The sequence below is a fragment of the Oncorhynchus tshawytscha genome, linkage group LG13, assembly GCF_018296145.1.
Source record: "Oncorhynchus tshawytscha isolate Ot180627B linkage group LG13, Otsh_v2.0, whole genome shotgun sequence".
Classification (NCBI taxonomy): Eukaryota; Metazoa; Chordata; class Actinopteri; order Salmoniformes; family Salmonidae; genus Oncorhynchus; species Oncorhynchus tshawytscha.
The window spans coordinates 72,641,913-72,663,680 of record NC_056441.1 but is presented as its reverse complement, the minus strand read 5'-3'; the positions used below and the strand labels follow the sequence as shown (position 1 = coordinate 72,663,680).

Below are 21,768 nucleotides of genomic sequence, written 5' to 3'. Positions count from 1 at the left end.
GTATTGTTAATCTTCTCTAGTTGCGCCATGATTGGCTCAGGATTCTGTCACTCATGGGGGGACACAATGTCTCTGCAGAATCTACAGGGAGAGCTAGCCAGTTCAAGCCAATTTCAAATCAAATCAAATCAAATTTTATTTGTCACATACACATGGTTAGCAGATGTTAATGCGAGTGTAGCGAAATGCTTGTGCTTCTAGTTCAGACAATGCAGTAATAACGAACAAGTAATCTAACTAACAATTCCAAAAAAAAAACTACTGTCTTATACACAGTGTAAGGGGATAAAGAATATGTACATAAGGATATATGAATGAGTGATGGTACAGAGCAGCATAGGCAAGATACGGTAGATGATATCGAGTACAGTATATACATATGAGATGAGTATGTAAACCAAGTGGCATAGTTAAAGTGGCTAGTGATACATGTATTACATAAGGATGCAGTCGATGATATAGAGTACAGTATCTACGTATGCATATGAGATGAATAATGTAGGGTAAGTAACATTATATAAGGTAGCATTGTTTAAAGTGGCTAGTGATATATTTACATCATTTCCCATCAATTCCCATTATTAAAGTGGCTGGAGTAGAGTCAGTGTCATTGACAGTGTGTTGGCAGTAGCCACTCAATGTTAGTGGTGGCTGTTTAACAGTCTGATGGCCTTGAGATAGAAGCTGTTTTTCAGTCTCTCGGTCCCAGCTTTGATGCACCTGTACTGACCTCGCCTTCTGGATGACAGCGGGGTGAACAGGCAGTGGCTCGGGTGGTTGATGTCCTTGATGATCTTTATGGCCTTCCTGTAGCATCGGGTGGTGTAGGTGTCCTGGAGGGCAGGTAGTTTGCCCCCGGTGATGTGTTGTGCAGACCTCACTACCCTCTGGAGAGCCTTACGGTTGAGGGCGGTGCAGTTGCCATACCAGGCGGTGATACAGCCCGCCAGGATGCTCTCGATTGTGCATCTGTAGAAGTTTGTGAGTGCTTTTGGTGACAAGCCGAATTTCTTCAGCCTCCTGAGGTTGAAGAGGCGCTGCTGCGCCTTCCTCACGATGCTGTCTGTGTGAGTGGACCAATTCAGTTTGTCTGTGATGTGTATGCCGAGGAACTTAAAACTTGCTACCCTCTCCACTACTGTTCCATCGATGTGGATGGGGGGGTGTTCCCTCTGCTGTTTCCTGAAGTCCACAATCATCTCCTTAGTTTTGTTGACGTTGAGTGTGAGGTTATTTTCCTGGGTGCTACCATAGATTTACATTAGAAGTGCCCATCCAGCATGACTTCTGCCACATTGAAAACATCTGGAAACTCGGAAATAAGTGAGTTCAAGACAACTGGGAACTTGGAAAAAAACGAGCTCCGACTGGGAAAATATGCTTTGAGCGGACATCCAACTCGGAATTGCAAGTCGGGAACTCTGGTCTCTTTCTAGAGCTCTGACCTGAAGATCACTTACATCATTTCGACCTTGTTTTTTCAGAGTTCCAGGTGTCTTGAAAGCACCACAAATCCAGAGAATGTCAGACTTTGATAACAAAGTTTGAAGACAAAAGAAAGATCACCACGCCACCTTCCTATTTAAGTGAGCACAGCACAACAACTCTGAGTTCAAAAATGTCTTGTATGCTGCTGCATAAATTATGTAATATGCCAGGGGGATATTGGGGGATGTTTTTCAGAGGCAGGGACTGGGAGACTAGTCCGGATCGAGGGAAAGATAAACAGAGCAAAGTACAGAGATCCTTGATGAAAACCTGCTCCAGAGCGCTCAGGACCTCAGACTGGTGCGAAGGTTCACCTTCCAACAGGACAACAACCCTAAGCACACAGCCAAGACAACACACAAGTGCCTTTGGGACAGGTCTCTGAATGTCATTGAGTGGCCCAACCAGAGTCCAGACTTGAACCCGATCGAACATATCTGGAGAGACCTGAAAATAGCTGTGTAGCGATGCTCCCCATCCAACCTGACAGAGCTTGAGAGGATCAGCAGCGATAACAGGTGTGCCAAGCTTGTAGCATCATACCCAAGACTCAAGGCTGTAACTGCTGCCAAAGGTGGTTCAACAATGTACTCAGTAAAGTGTCTGAATACTTACGTACATGTGATTTGTTTTTTATTTAATAAAATGTGCAAAAAAATTCAAAGAAATGTGCTTTGTCATTATGCTGTAGTGTGTAGATTGATGAGAGGAACAAAATGTAATCCCTTTTTGAATAAGGCTGTAACATAACAAAATATGGAAAAAGGGGTCTGAATCCTTCCCGAATGCACTGTACTGTATTACACTAATACTAAGTGTCTGTTGTGTAGTAAGCTGTTAGTAACCCATGTGCCTATTTTGGTCCCTTTCCCCCTCAGAACTTAGCCTACTGTTCTTACTTGGTGGTGCACATGTAGCGGGTAATCTGTTACTGAGAAATGTAATTGAATACTATAAGAGCTTTTATTTTTCTGCTTATACGCCCCCTATTTATCCTACAGTTCTGACTTGGTGTACAGAGAGAATAGTGTAAGAACGGCCCATGTTCTGAATTCTGTCGCTGTACATTTCAAAAGTGCTGAACAAAGTTATATTGACTAGTCCATCTTAGCTTACTCATTAATGTCTTTATCAAAATTATGGATTGCCTCTTATGCCCTCATCGTTCCCTTATGCCCTAGTTTGTACATCTCAATTGTTATAGGCCTATTGCTTATATAGGTCTCTCACTAGTACCTTGTTCATCAATTTAGGCAATGTTGGAATGATTTCATTGTTTAGCTTACTTTATGTATTATAATTAGCTCATGTGCTTTTCTTGAGGAGATACTATATAATGTTGTTGGGTCTGTAACCATGTTTGCCAGTGACATTCTCACCGTTCAAATATTTGTTATAAACACTAACAGACCCATGTAATTCCAGTTGATATTGCAAGGGTTGTTTTGTTTGCGCAATATGCTGTGATACAACCTGGTTCAAGATAGTAACAAACAATGGGAAACCACACACTGAGTAACAACATGAATTAATTCCATAAATAAAGTAAACACTCAACAATAATCAGATGAGGCATGGAGGTCAGTAAATTAGGTCTCAACTGCCAAAGACACAACGAAACAACCAAAGGTATGCATGGAGAGAGGAATCTCTTGCTGAATGGGGAAACAGTGGCTTTATGTCACAGCTGAGCTTTCACAGGTGTGCCGCCTCAGCAGTGACAACCCTCCCATCTCACACACCTCTCCTAAGCTGCACAAATGTGTGTGTGGTGACTTAAAGCAGAGTAAAGTTAAGGCCTCAACATCTTGTTGAATTTATCTGAAATAATAATCTGAATTTTTGTTGGTGTCCAACTTGAAAGTGCTGAACAAATAGGCCTAGCTCAGCTTACTGAACATAAATGTAATCATTTTCGTGTATGGTTCAAAAGTCTAAACTCATTTTTGAGTTTGTTATTATTGAAGGAGAATGTGGTTCTTATCGACTTACACAAATCCACAAGGAGTCAGTCGTAACCACATTTGTTTAAGCAAGTCAGCCATATCAGCTATGGTTTTTAAAAGGCAGTAAATAATAAGGCTCCACTGATAGCCATGTGTAGCAGTGGTAAGGATTCACTCCATGGTGCTGAAAGGAAAGCTCTGCTGGTGGGATAGCTTTATGTAGGCCATAACCGTTTTGGGGCACCTTGGTCACCGTTATAATGCAATTAATGTATTGTTTAGTGTTGTGTAGTGGCTTTGCTGACATGCATAAAAAGGTTTGCCCCACCAAGATTTACATGATAAAATCACCACTGCTTGTTGTACTCCAATGTTTGTAAACAAAGTAAACAAACACTTTATAGCCTCAACATGGTTAAAACTATAAAGTTGATATCATATCTTATAACCATTGCTCTTTCTATGAATTTGAGAGTGGTTACAGTTCTCCAGCCCCATCCCTCAGTGATTTGTTATTGTTTCAACTGTGGATTACCCCTTTAAACTGATCAGGCTCAGATCTTCTGTTGCCTAGTTAAATCAAATAAAAATAAAAAGCAGTCTTGTGAGGCTTGATAGCATAGCCTGCATTTATTTCACTTGTATCTTTTCAGTAAACAAAACATAATATAACAAAATAGAAGGTAAATATGTTCTTAAAAACACTTGCCTTTGATCTCTCCAGCAGCCTGGATTCTGCTCAGTGTGCTTTCCATCTCCGTCTCGTTCATTCCCGCCGAAGCTACTATGCCAACGGGAAGTCCCTGGCTCCGCAGGGAGTTGGCCACTTTACCGGCGGTGTCTATCCAGATATCTTCATTGGAAGACACGATGCCGATGTTGGCCCAACTGAAATACTTCAACACGGTGAACAACACCCGTGTAGGTGACGGCAGTGTCCGTGCGAAGGTTGGGTAGCTCTTGATTCGATCCAACTCATAGTTAATACATGCCCAGGAAAAGATAGCTTTATCCCAGTTTTTGCCCAAAAGTGAGGCTGCGTCACAGTATCCTGGATTCGTGGGTCCGACGAAACCGTCCACCATCTTCTCGTAGTACACAAATGTTGTCAATGCTTTAGACGTTTCACATGCTTCTTGCAGGATCACAAAGTCCAATTTGCTGCCCAAATCTAAACTGAAATCCTCGTTTATCCTGCCCACGGCCAGTTTAGCGGCCAGCGCAGGTAGGGCCTTGGAGTAGACCGGGTCGCAGTTCCAGGGCCCAAGGACCCCAACTTTGAAGATTAAACACTGGACACAGCATGGAAACGTCAAAACCCCGAGCAGGACCCATAGCAGAAAGTTATAGAATGGCAGAGTTGCAAGGCTATGTCTGCTCTTGAAGATGGGGCCATAGGGATAGTTGGATAAGTCCCATAGCACACCTCTAACATTTAGAGGAATATGTTGCATTATCCTGCTGGAGTATCCGTATTGGTGAGCTGTGATCTGATCCTACATCAAAGCATTATACACCAAACCAAAAACACCTGCAAAAAAAGATTAGGTTAGCCTATTAATTTTAACATAATTTATAACAAGGGTTAGGCTACTTCAAAGTTTTATAAACTGCATAAAGTTAACACAAAGTAGGCTATGTGAGAGTGAGATCACTGTATTTGATAGCATGTTATCTCAAAGAGACACTCTTGAATAGCATAGCTTTAATCATAATATGTTGCACTTACCATTGCTTTCTTTGGCCTTTTTGTAAGCTGTGAAGTCTGAGGATAGTTTTTTTTCACACTCCTGTTTTTTTTGCAGTAATCCTCACCTCACCATTCCAGTATTCTCTATATTTTCACTCATGTGAAATATCATACTGTTGCCCAGTTGAAGCCACAACACCTCATTATCTTTCTGGTCTCTACCATAAAGTGAGGCAGAGGCAGGAGCCTCAGGAGCGCCGTTGTCAGTCAACTTCAGCACCCTGGAGAGATCCTTACATGCTGTTGTTGGCGCTTGAAGAGGCTAGCGCACCTTACACAGGTCTGCTCCACCACACACAAGTAACATTTTTCTCACCTTATAATGTTAGCTCATTAGAATCAAACAGACTAACATTATGTATCCGTGTAAAGTATCCTTCTTGACAAGCAAAGGTTACCTGATGCTCAACAGGTTGCAGAAACGTAGACTACAAAAGCATGCAAAATAAAGCGATATTTTCTTCAATGTAAAACGTATTTATATTCAATGTCTAATGAATATATATTATAAATTATAGCAGGCCAAGATCAACCACGCCAATTCAATCAAAGCCCTTTCAAAGTGACCTGTAGGCAAAATGGGTGCTGCACCCGGACCTAATCCATATTCGGTAAGGCACACTATAAGAGGATTGTCAATGTACGTTGGAGTCTCAGAAACACATAACCCTCGCACAACGCCTTGTCAAGATAGTAGCCTAGGCCTATATTCTGCAGAAAATCACATTTGAATTTAAATAGAGGGCTCTAAAGAAATATAATTATACGTTTTCTATTTGGCACTAATAACAGTGATGAAGATGAAAAACAAAGTATTTTATCTAGGGTCACATAACTTATTTATTTCCTTTGCCATGGAGACAGCTTGTTGCATGAACACTATGCACCGAACAATAATTGGTCAGATGTGTTTATGTGACAATGATAGGCCCCCCACTTAAGTTGAATTTGCTCTTAGGTGTAGAGGGAATAATTAACGTTAACGAAGGGTTTTCCCTGCGCCTGTATCCCCTGAGCTCCTCAATATTTGCCTGTGTCAGTCATTTCAGCTGTTTTGACGACGTGTTTCAGGAACCCAGTGCCAATTTAGACAGATTAGGCTAGTGGCAGGACCCCCAAAAAAAAAAAATTATACCCCTACCAGAGGTCAATCAAAACACAACCATATTTTTTCACACCTCTAATGTCTCCCATGTATGAAATGGATGGTTGTGTAAAAATATTTGACTCCAAAACTAAACAAAAGAATCTCATCTCTCCATAGAGGGGTCAATGGTATTGCGGCAGCCATATTGCATTTTGGACTCCATTATGGATTTGGAGACAACTCTAGGGGGGCCCCCTAACATAATTGCAATAGGCTAAACATATAAAATCCAAAGAGGAATATTAGACTGAAAAGAAATGACCGTTTTCACCATCTCAGCCCACTTGTTTAACTTAAATCCGATAAGATTACAATAGTCACAACATCAAAAAACCTGTAACTGTATGTATTTTTGTCAGGCAGGATCATACAGCACTGAATTAGAGCAAATCTGACTTGGCAAGTTCTCTATCAAAGATATTCTCTGGTACTTTTGTAAACTTTTTAGCCAGTAGTTCTGAAACTAGTGCCCACTAGCCAAAAGTGGTCCCTGAAAATTTCACACTACACCACGCATTGCCAGTTGTCACTCAAATAGCGAGGGGCTAAAGCTCATTGGTTGGAACTCGAATTGCTAGTGGGCTGGCCCGCGTGGGGGAAAATGTAGGGAAATTGGCGCCACACAGCTTCCAGTAAACAATCACTTTCAAACTAGGGATTTTGTGGCTAATTGAGGTAAAACAGTAATTCTGCTCATAGATTATGCATGTATGAACCACAACCCCCCACCACCTCCAGCCAATATTTATTCTGCACTTACCTAGTTTAACGGGTGTTTTCCTTAGAGATGATTACAATAACCACAACATCAAAACACATGGGTAACTATGTATTTTTGTCAGGCAGGACCATACAGCACTGAATGAGATCACATTTTTAGCAATATAGCAATATCTTGCAATATTGGGTTACATGAGTTTGTGGCCCATCTCCTCTTGGCCCCTGTTTTGCACTTTTTTACACAACCATCCGTATCCTAAATGGGAGACATTAGAGATGTAAAAAAAATACAGTTGTGTTTTATCCTACCTTTGGTAGGAGTATTTCAAAAGCTAAAGCCCTTTTTGAGGATTGGCCCTAGCCTAGATACAAACATCTGGCTTTTGGCATCGGGACTCGCTAAAAACACTGCACTTCGAGTGACTTTTCGTAGGCAGGTCAGGAGAGCATTTTTGCTAACCCTAACCCTTTTCCTAACCTTAACATAATTCTCCTAACCTGCTACGTTAATTATCCTAACCTGCTACGAAAAAGTTGTATCATGTTTTTAGGGAATCTCTTTTGACATGACAACATATATTTGAATATGGACAGGCCTACTATATTTGAACCCGGATAAATATAATGGATTATCTCCTATGACTAGATAAGCCTTTACTATTTCATTTGAATCCTGGGTGGTAGGCTATGGCTGTGTGTGAGTGTGTTTACGTTTGAGAGAGAGACACACAGAGAGATAGATCGAGAGCGAGAGAGAGAAAGCGAGTGAAAAAAAAGAGAGAGAGAGACAGCTAGACAGAGAGAGACAGTGCTGGGAGGTGGGTCGAAAAGCAACTCCACCTTTGCTGACCCATATCCCGAGTAAGCTGATGAGCCTCTTAAATGCAACACCTTGACACCTCTCTCCTGCTGCCAGAAATAGGGGAGAAAAATGACGCTCAGCAGAATACACCATGCAACTAAACATACAAAATCACCACACACAAATCATACTCATGAAATTAATGTGTACACATGCTTTTCTATCGTGCAGTTCTGTCAAAAACTAGTCCATGGATACAACTAATATTTATTATTGTCATACCTGGACAATGTATGCCTATGGAATGGCTATAGTGTGCATTACTTGTCCTGTTCGAATGCTCTATAGGTCTTACCCTGACCCAATCTGGTGGATTTTATATATAATCACTGATAAAGACAGGAGAATGTGAACTGGTGAGTTAGGTCTGATGTCCCTGGGACAGCATTTAGGTATATATATTTATTAATGTTGAGGTAAATTGCAGGTTCAGACATAACACGTCTTAGTAACCTCTTGATTAAACGTTTGCTTATTCTTCCATAGTCACAGTAGTGGTATGGCGATGGTGAATCGACCACAGACAAGATAAGCGGAAAAAAGTCTATTTTGATAGAACTATCCCATAATCCCAAAATATTATTTAATGTCCACATGATGGCGCCAAGTGTACATTAGACTGGAAAAACAACAGACTTGCACATACCAATACCAATCTCCAATCTGTATATTAGCATTCCATTTCACCAAGTGGCACTGGATAATATTAACCTGTAGCGGTGAGTGACTAAAATCACTGGGGAAGCCAAGCCATGTTACAACCTACACTGTATGTGTTGTGATAATTGTGTTGTTTGCTGTCAAATCATATGCCTTACAGCCGTGATATATAGGCCTATAGGCCGAGACAGTAAGAAGACAGTGGCAGAATAAATTCAACCACACCTTTGTTTTATGATGAAACCGGATAGCAACTTCTGTCCAGTGAAGTCCACGACACATATTGCGTGTAACAGACAGTTAGTTACATGACAGTCAATCATTCAATCAAATGTATTTATAAAGTCCTTCTTACATCAGCTGATGTCACAAAATGCTGTACAGAAACCCAGCCTAAAACCCCAAACAGCAAGCAATGCAGGTGTAGAAGCACGGTGGCAAGGAAAAACTCCCTGGAAAGACCAGAAACTAGGAAGAAACCTAGAGAGGAACCAGGCTATGAGGGGTGGCCAGTCCTCTTCTGGCTGTGCCAGGTGGAGATTATAACAGAACATGACCAAGATGTTCAAACGTTCATAGATGACCAACAGGGTCAAATAATAATAATAATCACAGTGGTTGTAGAGGGTGCAACAGGTCAGCACATCAGGAGTAAATGTCAGTTGGCTTTTCATAGCCGATCATTCAGAGTATCTCTACTGCTCCAGCTGTCTTTAGAGAGTTGAAAACAGCAGGTCTGGGACAGGTAGCACGTCCGGTGAACAGGCCAGGTTTCCATAGCTGCAGGCAGAACAGTTGAAACTGGAGCAGCAGCACGACCAGGTGGACTGGGGACAACAAGGAGTCATCAGGCCAGGTAGTTCTGAGGCATGGACCTTGGGCTCGGGTCCTCCGAGAGTGAGAGAAAAAGAAAGAAAGAAAGAAAGAAAGAAAGAAAGAAAGAAAGAAAGAAAGAAAGAAAGAAAGAAGGAGAAAAAGATAAAGAGAGAGAGAGAATTAGCGAGAGCACACTTAAATTCACACAGGACACCGGATAGACAGGAGAAATACTCCAGATATAACAGACTGACCCTAGCCCCCCGACACATAAACTATTGCAGCATAAATACTGGAGGCTGAGACAGGAGGGGTTGGGAGACACTGTGGCCTTGAATGGCATTGGTGGTACAGCATGGTTAAGCAAGTTAATGTTTCAGACATTTTCAGACCACTAAACAACTATTGATTTAGAACCACAGAGTTACCGCAAGTCGCAAAGAAATCAGGAGATGCCTCCACTATTCCAGCACCATTTCAACTTCAACATTTAAACATCATCAAATCACCTATGCTTAGTCTAATACAAATGAAAGAAAAAAACATGTTGACTCACCCTATGGTTCTGTTTCTGTTTGCGCGTGTGGGCGGGAAAAACATGTTGACTCACCCTACTTGTAGAGAAACACCAATGCCATCCTCCTCTCTTTCATGCTGATGAAACAGTCTTTCACTCTGTCATATAGTACACACTTTTATTTTATGTTGTCCTAGGCTACCTGGCTAAAATGCTTGCTCACTACTGGTAGCCTAACTTCCATTCATGGGCAACATTAGCTAGTTAACATTAGCCTTCTACATCTAGCTGCATATTGTATTTGGATCCTCTCAGGCCAGGGGCACAACAATGTATGAATAAATGGTGGATCAGAATTGCTGTTAAAATCATTGGCCAATACAGAGAATGAAGTAAAACTACAAGTCCAAATCCCAATCTCCATCCATGGCTAATTTAGGAATAGCCACAGGAGGACAACAACACAACTAGATGCAACAATTCAAGTTGTTTCTATTAATGACGTATGCTCTCACAATTCTTTTTCACTGCCACGACCATTCACAGTTGAGCTCGCACAGATCAACACTGATTGGAAATTTTTTATTTTTCGTCAAGGGAGGCCAAATTCTTGTTGGCTTCCCTTGCATTCAATGCTACGTGTGGCAACAATGTCATACTCGTTTGGACCAGACAGCATCAGATAGATGGCCTACACGTAGAGAGACAGAGGGGCGCTGTTCACTCACTCTGATGCTTTCTCCTGTGAGATACATTCAGCCTCTTGCGAATTGAAGGAAAATTATGAAAGACAGAAAGATTGTATCTTTTGTTTGTACTTTGTTTGGGAAGCCTGGCTTTCCTTGGCATACATGAATACACACCACTGATAATAACAACCTTACTTCGGCCCCCAATAGAAAAATGCGCTCAGCATGTATTCCCCATTTCCCAGAATCCCACGTTAATATTTTATACCCAAGGTTTCTGCTTAAATATACCTTTTTATTTTCAGGATATACACACGTTATAATGTGTATTTGTGTAATAAGGCCTAAAAGGAATACAACATGTAGTTCTGTATTTTGAACTATCACTTTTATCTCTTTTCAAAAAAACATTTAGCAAAAATATTTCCCATCAGTGTATCGAATATATGAGAGAGAGAGAGAGAGAGAGAGAGAGAGAGAGAGAGAGAGAGAGAGAGAGAGAGAGAGAGAGAGAGAGAGAGAGAGAGAGAGAGAGAGAGAGAGAGAGAGAGAGAGAGAGAGAGAGAGTGAGTGAGTGAGTGAGTGAGTGAGTGAGTGAGTGAGTGAGTGAGTGGTGAGAGGAGAGAGAGAGAGAGAGAGAGAGAGAGAGAGAGAGAGAGAGAGAGAGAGAGAGAGAGAGAGAGAGAGAGAGAGAGACAGAGAGAGCCATAGAGAGCCATATTACACAATTGTAAATCCAGACACTCTGGTACATAGTGCATCGCCCACACAAGTAGTGCTGCTGCGCTTATCAGCTCAGTACAGATTAGTATAGAGGACTAGAGACTCGCCCCTCTTCCCTGAGCTAAACCTGCAGGCTGGGACTGTATGTCTGGTCTTGTCCAGGGCTGCTCTCTTGAGCTGGGACAGATCATTCTGTCATGGGCCTGCTCACTCTCCCTCTCCCTCTTCTTCTCTCTGGGGATGTAGCCCTCAAAATACAACCTGACATCATTTTCCCACTTCCCTTGTTTGTAGTGTAGTTGATCCCTCAAGATAGTTTTTGAATAGTGGTATATTTTGTCTAATTCGGTTACTTTATGGTCTAATTATGCTTATGTATTAACACCACCTTGTAAACACTCCAATGTTAACTCATATTACAACAGTATCCCTTTCTGAAGACGTTGCTTGCATTAAATAATTTAAATGTCACTTTATTATGTTGTAATCCAATATATAGTTTGTATATTTTAATCACAATAACAAAATTCAAAAGTGGGTTGAACCACAGGATGTAGCCTATAGTTCTTATAGGATGTACCATTTATTTAGAGTTTATTTAAAACAGAGGAAACCGTTTCCATTGTTTGGTACACTTATAAGTTCACCCCCAATGAGGCAATGTCCCAAAAAGCCTAACAATTCTAAAACAGAAAGACAGTTCTTTGATAAACCAGTGCTTCTAAAACATAGAAAGTGTTCTGTGAGAATAGCCTCTGTGTATATGACTATGTTTCCTTTGCATGGCACGCTCCTGATATGAAACACTTTCTCTTGGGTTGGATAGGTGGTACCCATCCATCCGTGCCACCACAGCTAAAAGGCAGTGTAAACCGAGGAGGGACAGGGTAGTGGACGAGGTGGAGATCAGGGTTATCAGAGTTTAACTGTCCATCATCTGGGCAGGTACTCCAGTGGAAGGCCTGTGTGGTTGCTGTCCCGGAGAGCCTGGTCCACCGCATGGATCAGTCCATCTATCAGTCCTCTCATGTCGGGTGTGAAAGGGTCGAAGGTGGGCTGCCGGACCCCGGAACGTTTGAAGTGTCCATCCTGGTTGCTCTCGGCACACAGCAGTTTGTCCTCTGTCACTGTGGTGTTGAGGAAGGAGGTGATGGATCGTAGCTGGGGCACCAACGCTGTCTGGAGTTCCTCAAAGTGGACCACTAGGACCCGCCGGCCGAACCGCAGCCAGTCCAGTACGTGCGACGCCCACCAGGAGGCGTAGCTGCCTACAAACTCAGGCCACTCTACAAGGGGGGGAGCATATTATTGTGCAGTACTTTTCAGAAAGAACAATGTCAACTCACACAATGCAGACAGACACACAGACCCTCCCTCCTGCAATAAAAAAAAAACGGTCCCAGGAGATCTCCTACTTTGGCTGGTGTACTATACTGTACATGACTAATACATGCCACAATCAAACCCAGATTCCAGGCTGGCTCTGTACCTTTGGTCTTCCAGTGCTGATCAGAGGCGTATCCCAGATGTCCTGCACACTTCCTGTTGAACTCAGCCATGAGGGAACGGTACGGGCTCCTGATCAGCAGGATGACAGAGTCATACATCTCTATCTCTCTCCTCCCACTCTCATGTGTTTTCACACAGATGGTCCGACCACTCTTCCAGTAATCCTTCTCGCCTTTGAAGCCTACACAACACCAAGACACAGATACACACACCATATGGGAAATATTTTGTTTTCGTCATTGGCCGTATAGGCCAAGCCAGACAGAGGGGTATGGATGATAACTTCATTTTTTTAAATCTTGAATTTATTATGGACTGAGGCAAATAGCTGGATCTGCACAACAGGCCAAGGACAGAAGTGGCTGTACAGTATAGGAGCTGACCTCTGTTGTAAAGGGTTCCATCAAAGTAGTAGCTGCCTGTGTAGTATCCTGTGGCCAACTCTATGAGGTGTCTGACCCAGGTGTTGCCTGCTCCTGGGAAGCTGGAGAGCGCTACCAATGAACTGGACTTCTCCGGTAGGAACTTCCTCTCTGTGCATCTGGAGTCTGGGAGAAAGAAGGAATTTAACATTTTAAATCAGGATGGGAATTGTACATAGTCTGCTCAGAAACGTACTGAATTGCAGAAACACAATTTTAACATCTTGAGTGGAATTGCGTGGTGCAAAGTGGAGTTTGGTGTCATGCCGGAGTGGTGCTTAAAATTATTTCACAAGGTTGGCTGTATTGGATTTGAAGGAAGAATGCTTTTTTGGTTGTCTGACTGTGTTACCTTGGACAGGTGTCTGGTAGACCTGGTAGAAGCGCTGGAGGGTTGATGGTAAGGAGGCCTCAGTGGTGTTGCTCTGTGAACAGTGCTCCTCCTCAGCCGGCTCATGGAGAGTGAAGTCAGTAGTAGCGTAACCACAGAAACAGTCCGAACTCCTCAGCATAGCCAGAGGAAACTCCTAAGGCCAGGCAAATGTGGTCACACTTCAAACAAACTAAAACGTATAATGGGTTTATAAGACATTCAAAAAGTCTTCATAAGCACGTCGTAAATGCTGAAACAATGTATTTATAAGCATCGTTATACTGTAATATCCTGACAACGGCACCCTAGGGGTCCAACCTTGTTCATGCAGGCCTCTATGCAGGACTGGGAGGTGAGGTTGGGCTGGAGCACATGGACCAGAGATGTAGAGGAGCTGTTCTCAGGCTCCCTGAAGCAGCCGCGGTAGCGCACGTTCCTGTCTGCAAACACAGAAGAGGTAGTTTGCATACCTGAACATTCCCTGTAAGCAGAGCCCTAGACGTGTCTGTGTGGGTGTGTAACAGATGTGTGTTCTCCTGACAATGAATGCGATGCTTTATCAGCTTGACTCAATCTCCTGCTGTTCCCCAGCTCTTAGATTGGACCAGGTCCCTGATACTCACATCTCCTCTGGCCTGGAAGCACATCCTCCACCGTGAACACTGACAGGCGCCCAACACCTCCACAGGGGGAGCCTTTCTCCCCTTTACAGTCCAAGTTACACTCCTCGTCTCTCACACGCAGGCTGGTGATGTGGTTGCCACAGTAACACTCCGACCCATACTCCAGACCAGCAAACTGGTAGCCACTGTAATAAATGACATTCAGATAGATATAAAACTCTGGTAAAAGTTAGCATCAACTCACAAAGTATTCACAACACATCCGTAATCACTAAATAATCTGGTTCTTTGTAAAAGAAACGTATTTCATGTATTGACTTCCTAAAAAGTATTATTTTTCAAGAGTAATCTTTGTCTATAACTATGCTGAACCATACGTGTATCACGAGAACATACAGTATGTTAATAATGAATTCAACAGCAATGCAAATGCAGCACGCTCCTCAACCCTAGGGGTTAATTAGGGGAGCACTGAATGTCTCGCTCCCTTTGCTCTGCTGCACAATTAATACTGACAGAGACTGAAGCAGTCTGCCTGCCTGTCGCTCCCTAGTCCCTCACTGATCTCTCCATCTCTCCAACCCCCCCTCCTCAACTCCTTCAACATCTTCCCTGGGAGACCAGAGACTACAACACTCCTCACTGCTCCTCTGCTCACACATCCTTAATTCGGAGGCTTCAATTTCTCACCCTGGGACAAACCAGCTAGTGCTCTGCTCCTGCAACTGTAGGTCTGTGCTCACTCTCTTCCCCCCAAACTCTCTTCCATTACTAGTTAATACAAGTAAAGTATTGTGGAACTCCTCGGGTGAGTCTATGCCTATGCTATGCTAATTGTATGGTCTGCCTACCTGTGGGTGCATTCCAGATACACCGATTCTGTGCAGTTTAATCTGCAGAGATTATAGGAGGGGAATGGGGGTTATATAATTGTCACGTTCTGACCTTAGTTCCTTTGTTTTGTCTTTTGTTTTAGTATGGTCAGGGCGTGAGTTGGGTGGGTTGTCTATGTTAGTTTGTCTATGATTTTCTATTTCTGTGTTTGGCCTGGTATGGTTCTCAATCGGAGGCAGCTGTCAATCGTTGTCCCTGATTGAGAACCATATTTAGGTAGCCTGTTTTCCATTGTGTTTTGTGGGTGGTTGTTTCCTGTTTAGTGTTTTTGTTTCACCTTTCAGGACTGTTTGTTTGTCGTGTTTGTTGTTTTGTCTAGTGTTGCATATTTCATTAAATAATATGAACACTTACCACGTTGCACCCTGGTCCTCCTCTCCTTCCCCAGACGACAAGCGTTACAATAATGTTGATGATATGCTCCTCCTGAGATGTGAAATACTTCCTGTGTTATGAAAGATCTGATAATAGTGTGTTGAGGCAGGATGGAGAGACAATTACCTCGCTGAGCAGGTATCCTGGCACATGGTGCTGGTCATTTTGCGGAAATCAGTGGATACAGATCCTCTCAAAGCCCGCTCCTTGGAATTGTCCAGGAAGCAGCCCATGTAAGAACCTTGCCATGAGAGCAAACAAACACACATACATAAAATAGCAAATCATTAGTTACAGGTTAAGTCATTTGTCATTGTGTTACTTCATTTTGCCAACCACTTTTTCAGATAATGTCTCCAAAACTTGAGACAGCTAATTTATAGAATACAATAGCCCTTCAGAATCTCCATTCTCAATGGCAGAGAATAATTTTCCTAATTTCTGGGATAGGTAGGTACCTTTCTGAGGCACATTCCTCCTGGGGGTGCTCCTCTCCACCTGTGACATATCCTTCTCCGTCATCAGGCTGTGGAACCAGCGCCGCCGCAGGTGTCGGATCTCCAGATTCCTCGACATGAGCCAGCGTGTTCCAGTCCTGTCATCCAACGGGCTCCCAGGCTGGTACCCCTGTCCCCTGGAAATGATCTGTGAGCTCCTGCCCCCGTAGCCTCCTACCCTCACGGGTGGCATCCTCAGGGTCCAGGGTGGTGAGGGTAAGGAGGGCAGGGAGGACAGTGGAGGGCTGGTGGCCCCTCGCTGGGTCACCACCAGGTTGGCCCGTTGGAGCAGCAGGACGCTCCCTGCCATGATGTAGGCCACACCCAGGAAGAGCAGGAACAGCTGGGTCCTCCGGAGGAAACGCTGCAGTCTGTAGAGGGGCTTGGCCATCGATCCCCTCTATTTCAGCCTGCCGCTGGCTTCAAACATATACAGAGCTCTGGTGTAAACCATTCTATCTCAGTAACATACTCTCTTGTCTAGTCATCTCAGCAATACGATTATTGTGGACTACAATACTTCTCACCACGAGAGGAATAGGAATCAGGAGTTGGTGGAGCCTAGTCCTTAAATGTCCTTAGATGTACCTCGACCATGATCCACTCAAGCAAGAGGTTCCGCTCCATAGCTTGTTGCTGTACGTATCTTGACTGTAATGCGAAGACACAGCCTCTTGAATCAGGATGATTCAGCCCACCTTCTCCAGAGCCAATGGAAGGCAGTCTGAATAAGGTCAAGGTTCAGCTTTCTCTTCTTATCCTCAAAGATGAAACTACAGATAGGAGACACAGGAGAAATATTGTGTTACTGAGGCAGAGTGGTTATGGTTGTATATGTCTCTATTATAAAGGAGAGGAGGTGAGCCTAAGTAAGTCACCAATTCCTCCTCTACAAGTTGGCAAACTATAAGTTCCATGTCTACTTGTTTACAATACGTAGTTGACATGCATGACACACAACCAATTGCCTGAATGGTCTCAAAACTAGATCCTTCTCTTGTACGCGTAACCTCTCACCTTCATCTCAGACTCAGCTTTGGAATACGGCCCAGTCCTAAACAAAGGCTTGACATGTGGTGGCTTTCTTTCTCGCCAACACCAAGGGAGACCAGGGTGGAATGGAAATAAGCTTAGAGAAACATTCTTTTCATGAGTTTATAGAGTAACTAGCAGATGCAAGTTTTCCTTCACAAAAAGAATAGTTTTAGTAGCGTTAGCCAGTGATGACATTACGTTTTTTTTACAAGAATGACTTATTTCCCCCACAATGCGAGATTCTCTGTGTCATCATCTAATCCATTACTTTCTGACATGAACCAACAGTGTGAGGTCAACACATTTAGCTCAGTCAGCTTTTCAACCCCCTCCCTTTCAGCAATAACATACTTGTGTTTGCAGGAACCAGATTGCAATCGTCAATCTCAACTGGGCCATACAATACTTTTAAACCTTGTGTTTCATTATAGAGGTAATGCCAGTTTTCCACTGAGGTAACACTGAGTTGTGGGTAGCATCTTCTTTCTTGAAAATTAATAAAACATAGGAACCCTGCAGTTTAAAGCTAAACCTTTCACTAATGAATGTAGATTATTTCTCAAACAAAGCACATTTTAACCAGGACTTTGTGTATAGCATTTACAATTTAAGGCATTAATCACATGCAAAATAGGCTACTTTGAAATGGAGAATAAACTTTAAAACCATATTCAAGAAGTATAGGAAGGCTGGCAATAAAGCACTGTCGTGACTAAGAGAGTCTTTACAGACAGATACATTTATCCTTCCAAAAACCAGCCAAATCTCTTAATAAGTTTCAGGACAAGATAAATCTCTTGCAGGGTCAGACAAATCTCTCGAATTTTCATCCAAATTCATATCCTGATATGCCAGACAGAGCTCCCTCTTACACATTTTATTTGTTTTGCCTCAGGGGAACTGCCTCGCCTCAGAGGAACTGCCTTGCCCCAGGCAAGCACTGAGGCACTTCTTTAGTTGCTCTTCTTTGTTTTTCTTTTCATGTTGCTCCATACTTCCTGGAACCCACGGACTGTCTTCAGGTGCAGTACAGACGAGGTGATGATCATAAACATAGTCGAGCTCTAGAGTAAGCGCCCTTTCATATGCTTTAGCCTACTTTCACATCTTAGACAATCTTGTACATTTTGCCAGTTTGAATTTTGTTTTTTCCAATAAATAAACCTTACTGTTGCAATCTGACCCAGATTTTAGGGTATGAGCCGAGACTATGCTAAGCCAAGGACAGCCTCTGCATTCGTGACCTGTGTGGAATACACTCAGCCACTCCTGAGAGTGGTTCAGGGCCGGCACTTACCCATCCTTTAAGAGCCAGCCAGAAAGGGATATATATGTAGTGCTGCATTAATATTTTGTTAGTAAATGGAACATCTTGGATTATTTACACTTTGTTTTTCATTTCCATTTCCAGATTGATGGGCCAAGCCATAAACAAGCCACACTCACTAAAAAACACTCAATAAATGGCTGCAAAAATGATTGCAAATGCCACATCCTGAACACCTTTTTATTGACTACTGAAATAAAATGGATCCATGTGTAAAGAATGAGTATCTGCACCAAGCTCTGTTGCAACGAGACTTGTAGTGTATTTATTGAAGAACACATACCTGCAAGTGTGTTTAGCAGAAAGCTTTAACTGCAGTTACAGAATGTTCTGTTGTAATATTTTGCTTCATCTGTCTATAGCTGATGTTGGAAATGGTATGAATCCCCTACTGGGACTTCTATTGAATTTGTATTGAAGATGAGTATTTTTGTAAATCTATGATCCAACATAGCACAAAGTTGTTGTTTTTTCCTTCATCCTTTATATAGCCAGTTATGGCTTTGAGGAGGACATGTTTGTCTTCTGTCTACTCCACATGTGACTGGTGGCATGCTGGCATAATACCTGATCCTCTGACACATTCATTTTCCCAACCCTGACAACTAGTCTCCAACCATTCTCCCTTGCAACCTTCCACCATTCCCCTTTTCCTACCATGGCCCCAGCTGCTGAACCCAAATGCCCAGGAGGCTGTAGCTTGTGATCCACCCTGGAACACAAATCAGCTCACACAAACAGCCCACTGAATACCCCATTCAATACTAGATTGGATGGAGAGGTGTGTGTGTGTGTGTGTGTGTGTGTGTGTGTGTGTGTGTGTGTGTGTGTGTGTGTGTGTGTGTGTGTGTGTGTGTGTGTGCATGTGTGCGTACAAGAGAGGGGGGTCTATCTCTTGGTCTTTGTGGAAAGAAAACAGAGGGAGACATTCTCCACTGAGGGCTATGTAATGATCTGCTGTGTCTTGGGCATCAACCTAGCACCAATAAGGACTCAAACTTCGATGTTGTATCATATTTAAATTGGTTTTGAATTGAGACTATGTGGTGGAGCCCTTTCTAAATGCCATTATAAGTTGGGGAAAAGTGGGACCCTTTATATGGGGAAAGATTTGCCAAAAAATCATAGGTTAAATTTCAACTGATCAAAAACAATCTACTATCTATAATTCCACTTGTTTGCATCATGTAGATTTTCGCATGGCCTCGATGCATTATGTATGCATCACATCAATTTACAATAACCTACAACAACCCTTTTAAATCACCAAAGTCACATTTGAGGCTATGTTTTCAATTGCCTTTCAGTAGTCTAAAAAGTTCACGGGTTAGACCATGCACAAATGACTTATTAACACGTTAGAACATCAACATATAATAATTCCTAAATCAATACAGCTCCACAATTACAAACATACTATAGGTCTTACCATAACGCCAGTATCTCGATAGTAGGCTAGGCTAAAACAAACGAATGAAAAACGAATCATTAACAAAAGCTACAAAGGTTAAACAAATTCTGCACATCCTTCATAAATGGCATCCGAGTGTTCAGTCCTTCAGTGTTTCTGAGTCGAATTGGCGCTCATCATTGTATGTGGCGATGTTTATGTCTCTTCGTCGGCCTCATCTCATTCTTTTTATTTTCACATGTAATGCCTTCTAACGCGAAGTCATTATAAAAACATTAATCCCAATATGTTAATCCTCGCCATGTCGCCTCGGTCACACACACAGCAGAGCAGCATCACGTTTGTCTCTATTCGCGCACAGACCCAACTGTTTAACCGGACAGAGACAGGGATACAGAGCGCATGCTCTTCAAGGATACTCCTCACAGCTCACTGGGGGTTCGATGTGCACTGTGCACGTTTTCCACATTGTCTGCCTAATACAGCGTAATCCTTCATTCTATTACATTCGATAATATTTACATTATTTGTAAGAATCATATCAAACATTTAAAAAAAAGTATATTTACTTTCTGTCATCACATTCATTGTGATATCAATTAGGCTCCATCATGGAACATTGTCATTAATTTGTTTAAATACTGTGATTCTAGATAGGTGCCCCTGGTTTTACAGACACCTATTATTAATGTCTGTGAAATATCGGTGAAAATAGAGATTGGCTTCTGATCTTTTTTTGCTGTAGACTGGAAGCTTCCGATGGCAAGGGAATATGTGTGGCTTGAATTTGAAATATGAGACTCCAACAGCTGCATCGGTGTTATGACATCGATGGATCAATGAGATCAGCGCTAAGCCTGAAATTACAAACGGGGTGGAAGGGGTGCAGCTGTGGATGCTACATTGTCAGTTTGTAGTGCTAGTCTATTAGGCTAGGTTCAGGCCAATTCTGATATTTTTTCTCACTAATTGGTCTATTGGCCAATCAGATCAGCTCTGAAAAAGATCTGATGTGAAAAGATTGGATGTGATTGGTCAAAAAACCAATTAGTGGGAAACATATCAGAATTGGGCTGCCTGTGTAAACACAGCCTGACTGACCTGTTAATGAGAATGGTTAGGACATAGGAGAGGGAAGACTTTCTGCTGGCTTCACTTGTTTACCTGAAAAACAGAGGAGAATAAAATAGAGTTATTTTTCTCTCTCTACACACACACACACACACACACACACACACACACACACACACACACACACACACACACACACACACACACACACACACACACACACACACACACACACACACACACACACACACCAGATGATTGTTTAACTGAATTCTACAGTGGGCTTGGTGCTAATCAATAGGCTTGGTTTTACTGTTGATGGAGAATATAGTGGCTGGAGAAGGAACAGGTCTTAGCGCAATTAGAAATGGATAGTCATAGTACTGATCAGATAGAGCATCACACTGCAGCTCTGGCCATTGCTCCCTGTCTCCCCTGCTAGATGGAACTAGTTCATCCCTGTGTGGTTGGGTCGTAATGAACACACTGATTACTTTTCCTAATTAGAAACAGACACACGGAAAGGGTCTCTGTATAGAACAGCAGGTGAAGTATTACTGTAAAACATCTCATCCGTCACAGATCGTCACTGCAGTGCAAACTCCCACACACCTCTCCCATGGGTATATGAGCTTCATGCTGTATGACCTTCATGCTATCTTGAGCCTTTGGAGAAGCTCTCGTATTTACACTTACATTTCACACTGTACAGTCATTCTGCTCATATCGACAAAAAAGCTCATTTATTACCCAGAGTGCCTTGTGTCAATGTGCACAACACCATGCAAACTACAAGTACTGTAATTACAGCTGACGCTGCCTGGCCCCGACCACAGTCTTGACAGAGGTATGCAGTCATATAAAACCTAATTAATATCAGATGCTAATGGATGCCTCTGCTTTGCCCTTGATG

At 42.6% G+C, this 21,768-nt stretch overlaps 2 protein-coding genes across 2 annotated transcripts in view; both read right to left on the bottom strand.

The window, feature by feature from the left end:
* LOC112265660 (retinal guanylyl cyclase 2-like) overlaps nt 1–5,765 on the bottom strand; it is a 33,849-nt gene extending 28,084 nt beyond the window's left edge. Inside the window, exons 1-2 of the mRNA XM_024443188.2 lie at nt 5,164–5,765; nt 4,144–4,965 (exon numbers count right to left, since the gene is read on the bottom strand). Coding sequence (XP_024298956.1) covers nt 4,144–4,888 — 745 coding nt within the window. The 5' untranslated portion in view covers nt 4,889–4,965; nt 5,164–5,765. The remainder of the gene's footprint in view (nt 1–4,143; nt 4,966–5,163) is intronic.
* A 6,010-nt stretch (nt 5,766–11,775) lies between these two features.
* Nucleotides 11,776–20,146, bottom strand: LOC112265659 (WSC domain-containing protein 1-like). The gene is made up of 9 exons (XM_024443187.1): nt 19,803–20,146; nt 15,973–16,784; nt 15,641–15,755; nt 14,246–14,430; nt 13,941–14,062; nt 13,602–13,776; nt 13,211–13,375; nt 12,808–13,008; nt 11,776–12,604 (listed from the first exon to the last, which is right to left on the bottom strand). Exons 2-9 carry the CDS (start codon nt 16,400–16,402, stop codon nt 12,252–12,254), a joined length of 1,746 nt encoding a protein of 581 aa, XP_024298955.1. The 5' UTR covers nt 16,403–16,784; nt 19,803–20,146; the 3' UTR covers nt 11,776–12,251.
* Nucleotides 20,147–21,768: the final 1,622 nt, after the last annotated feature.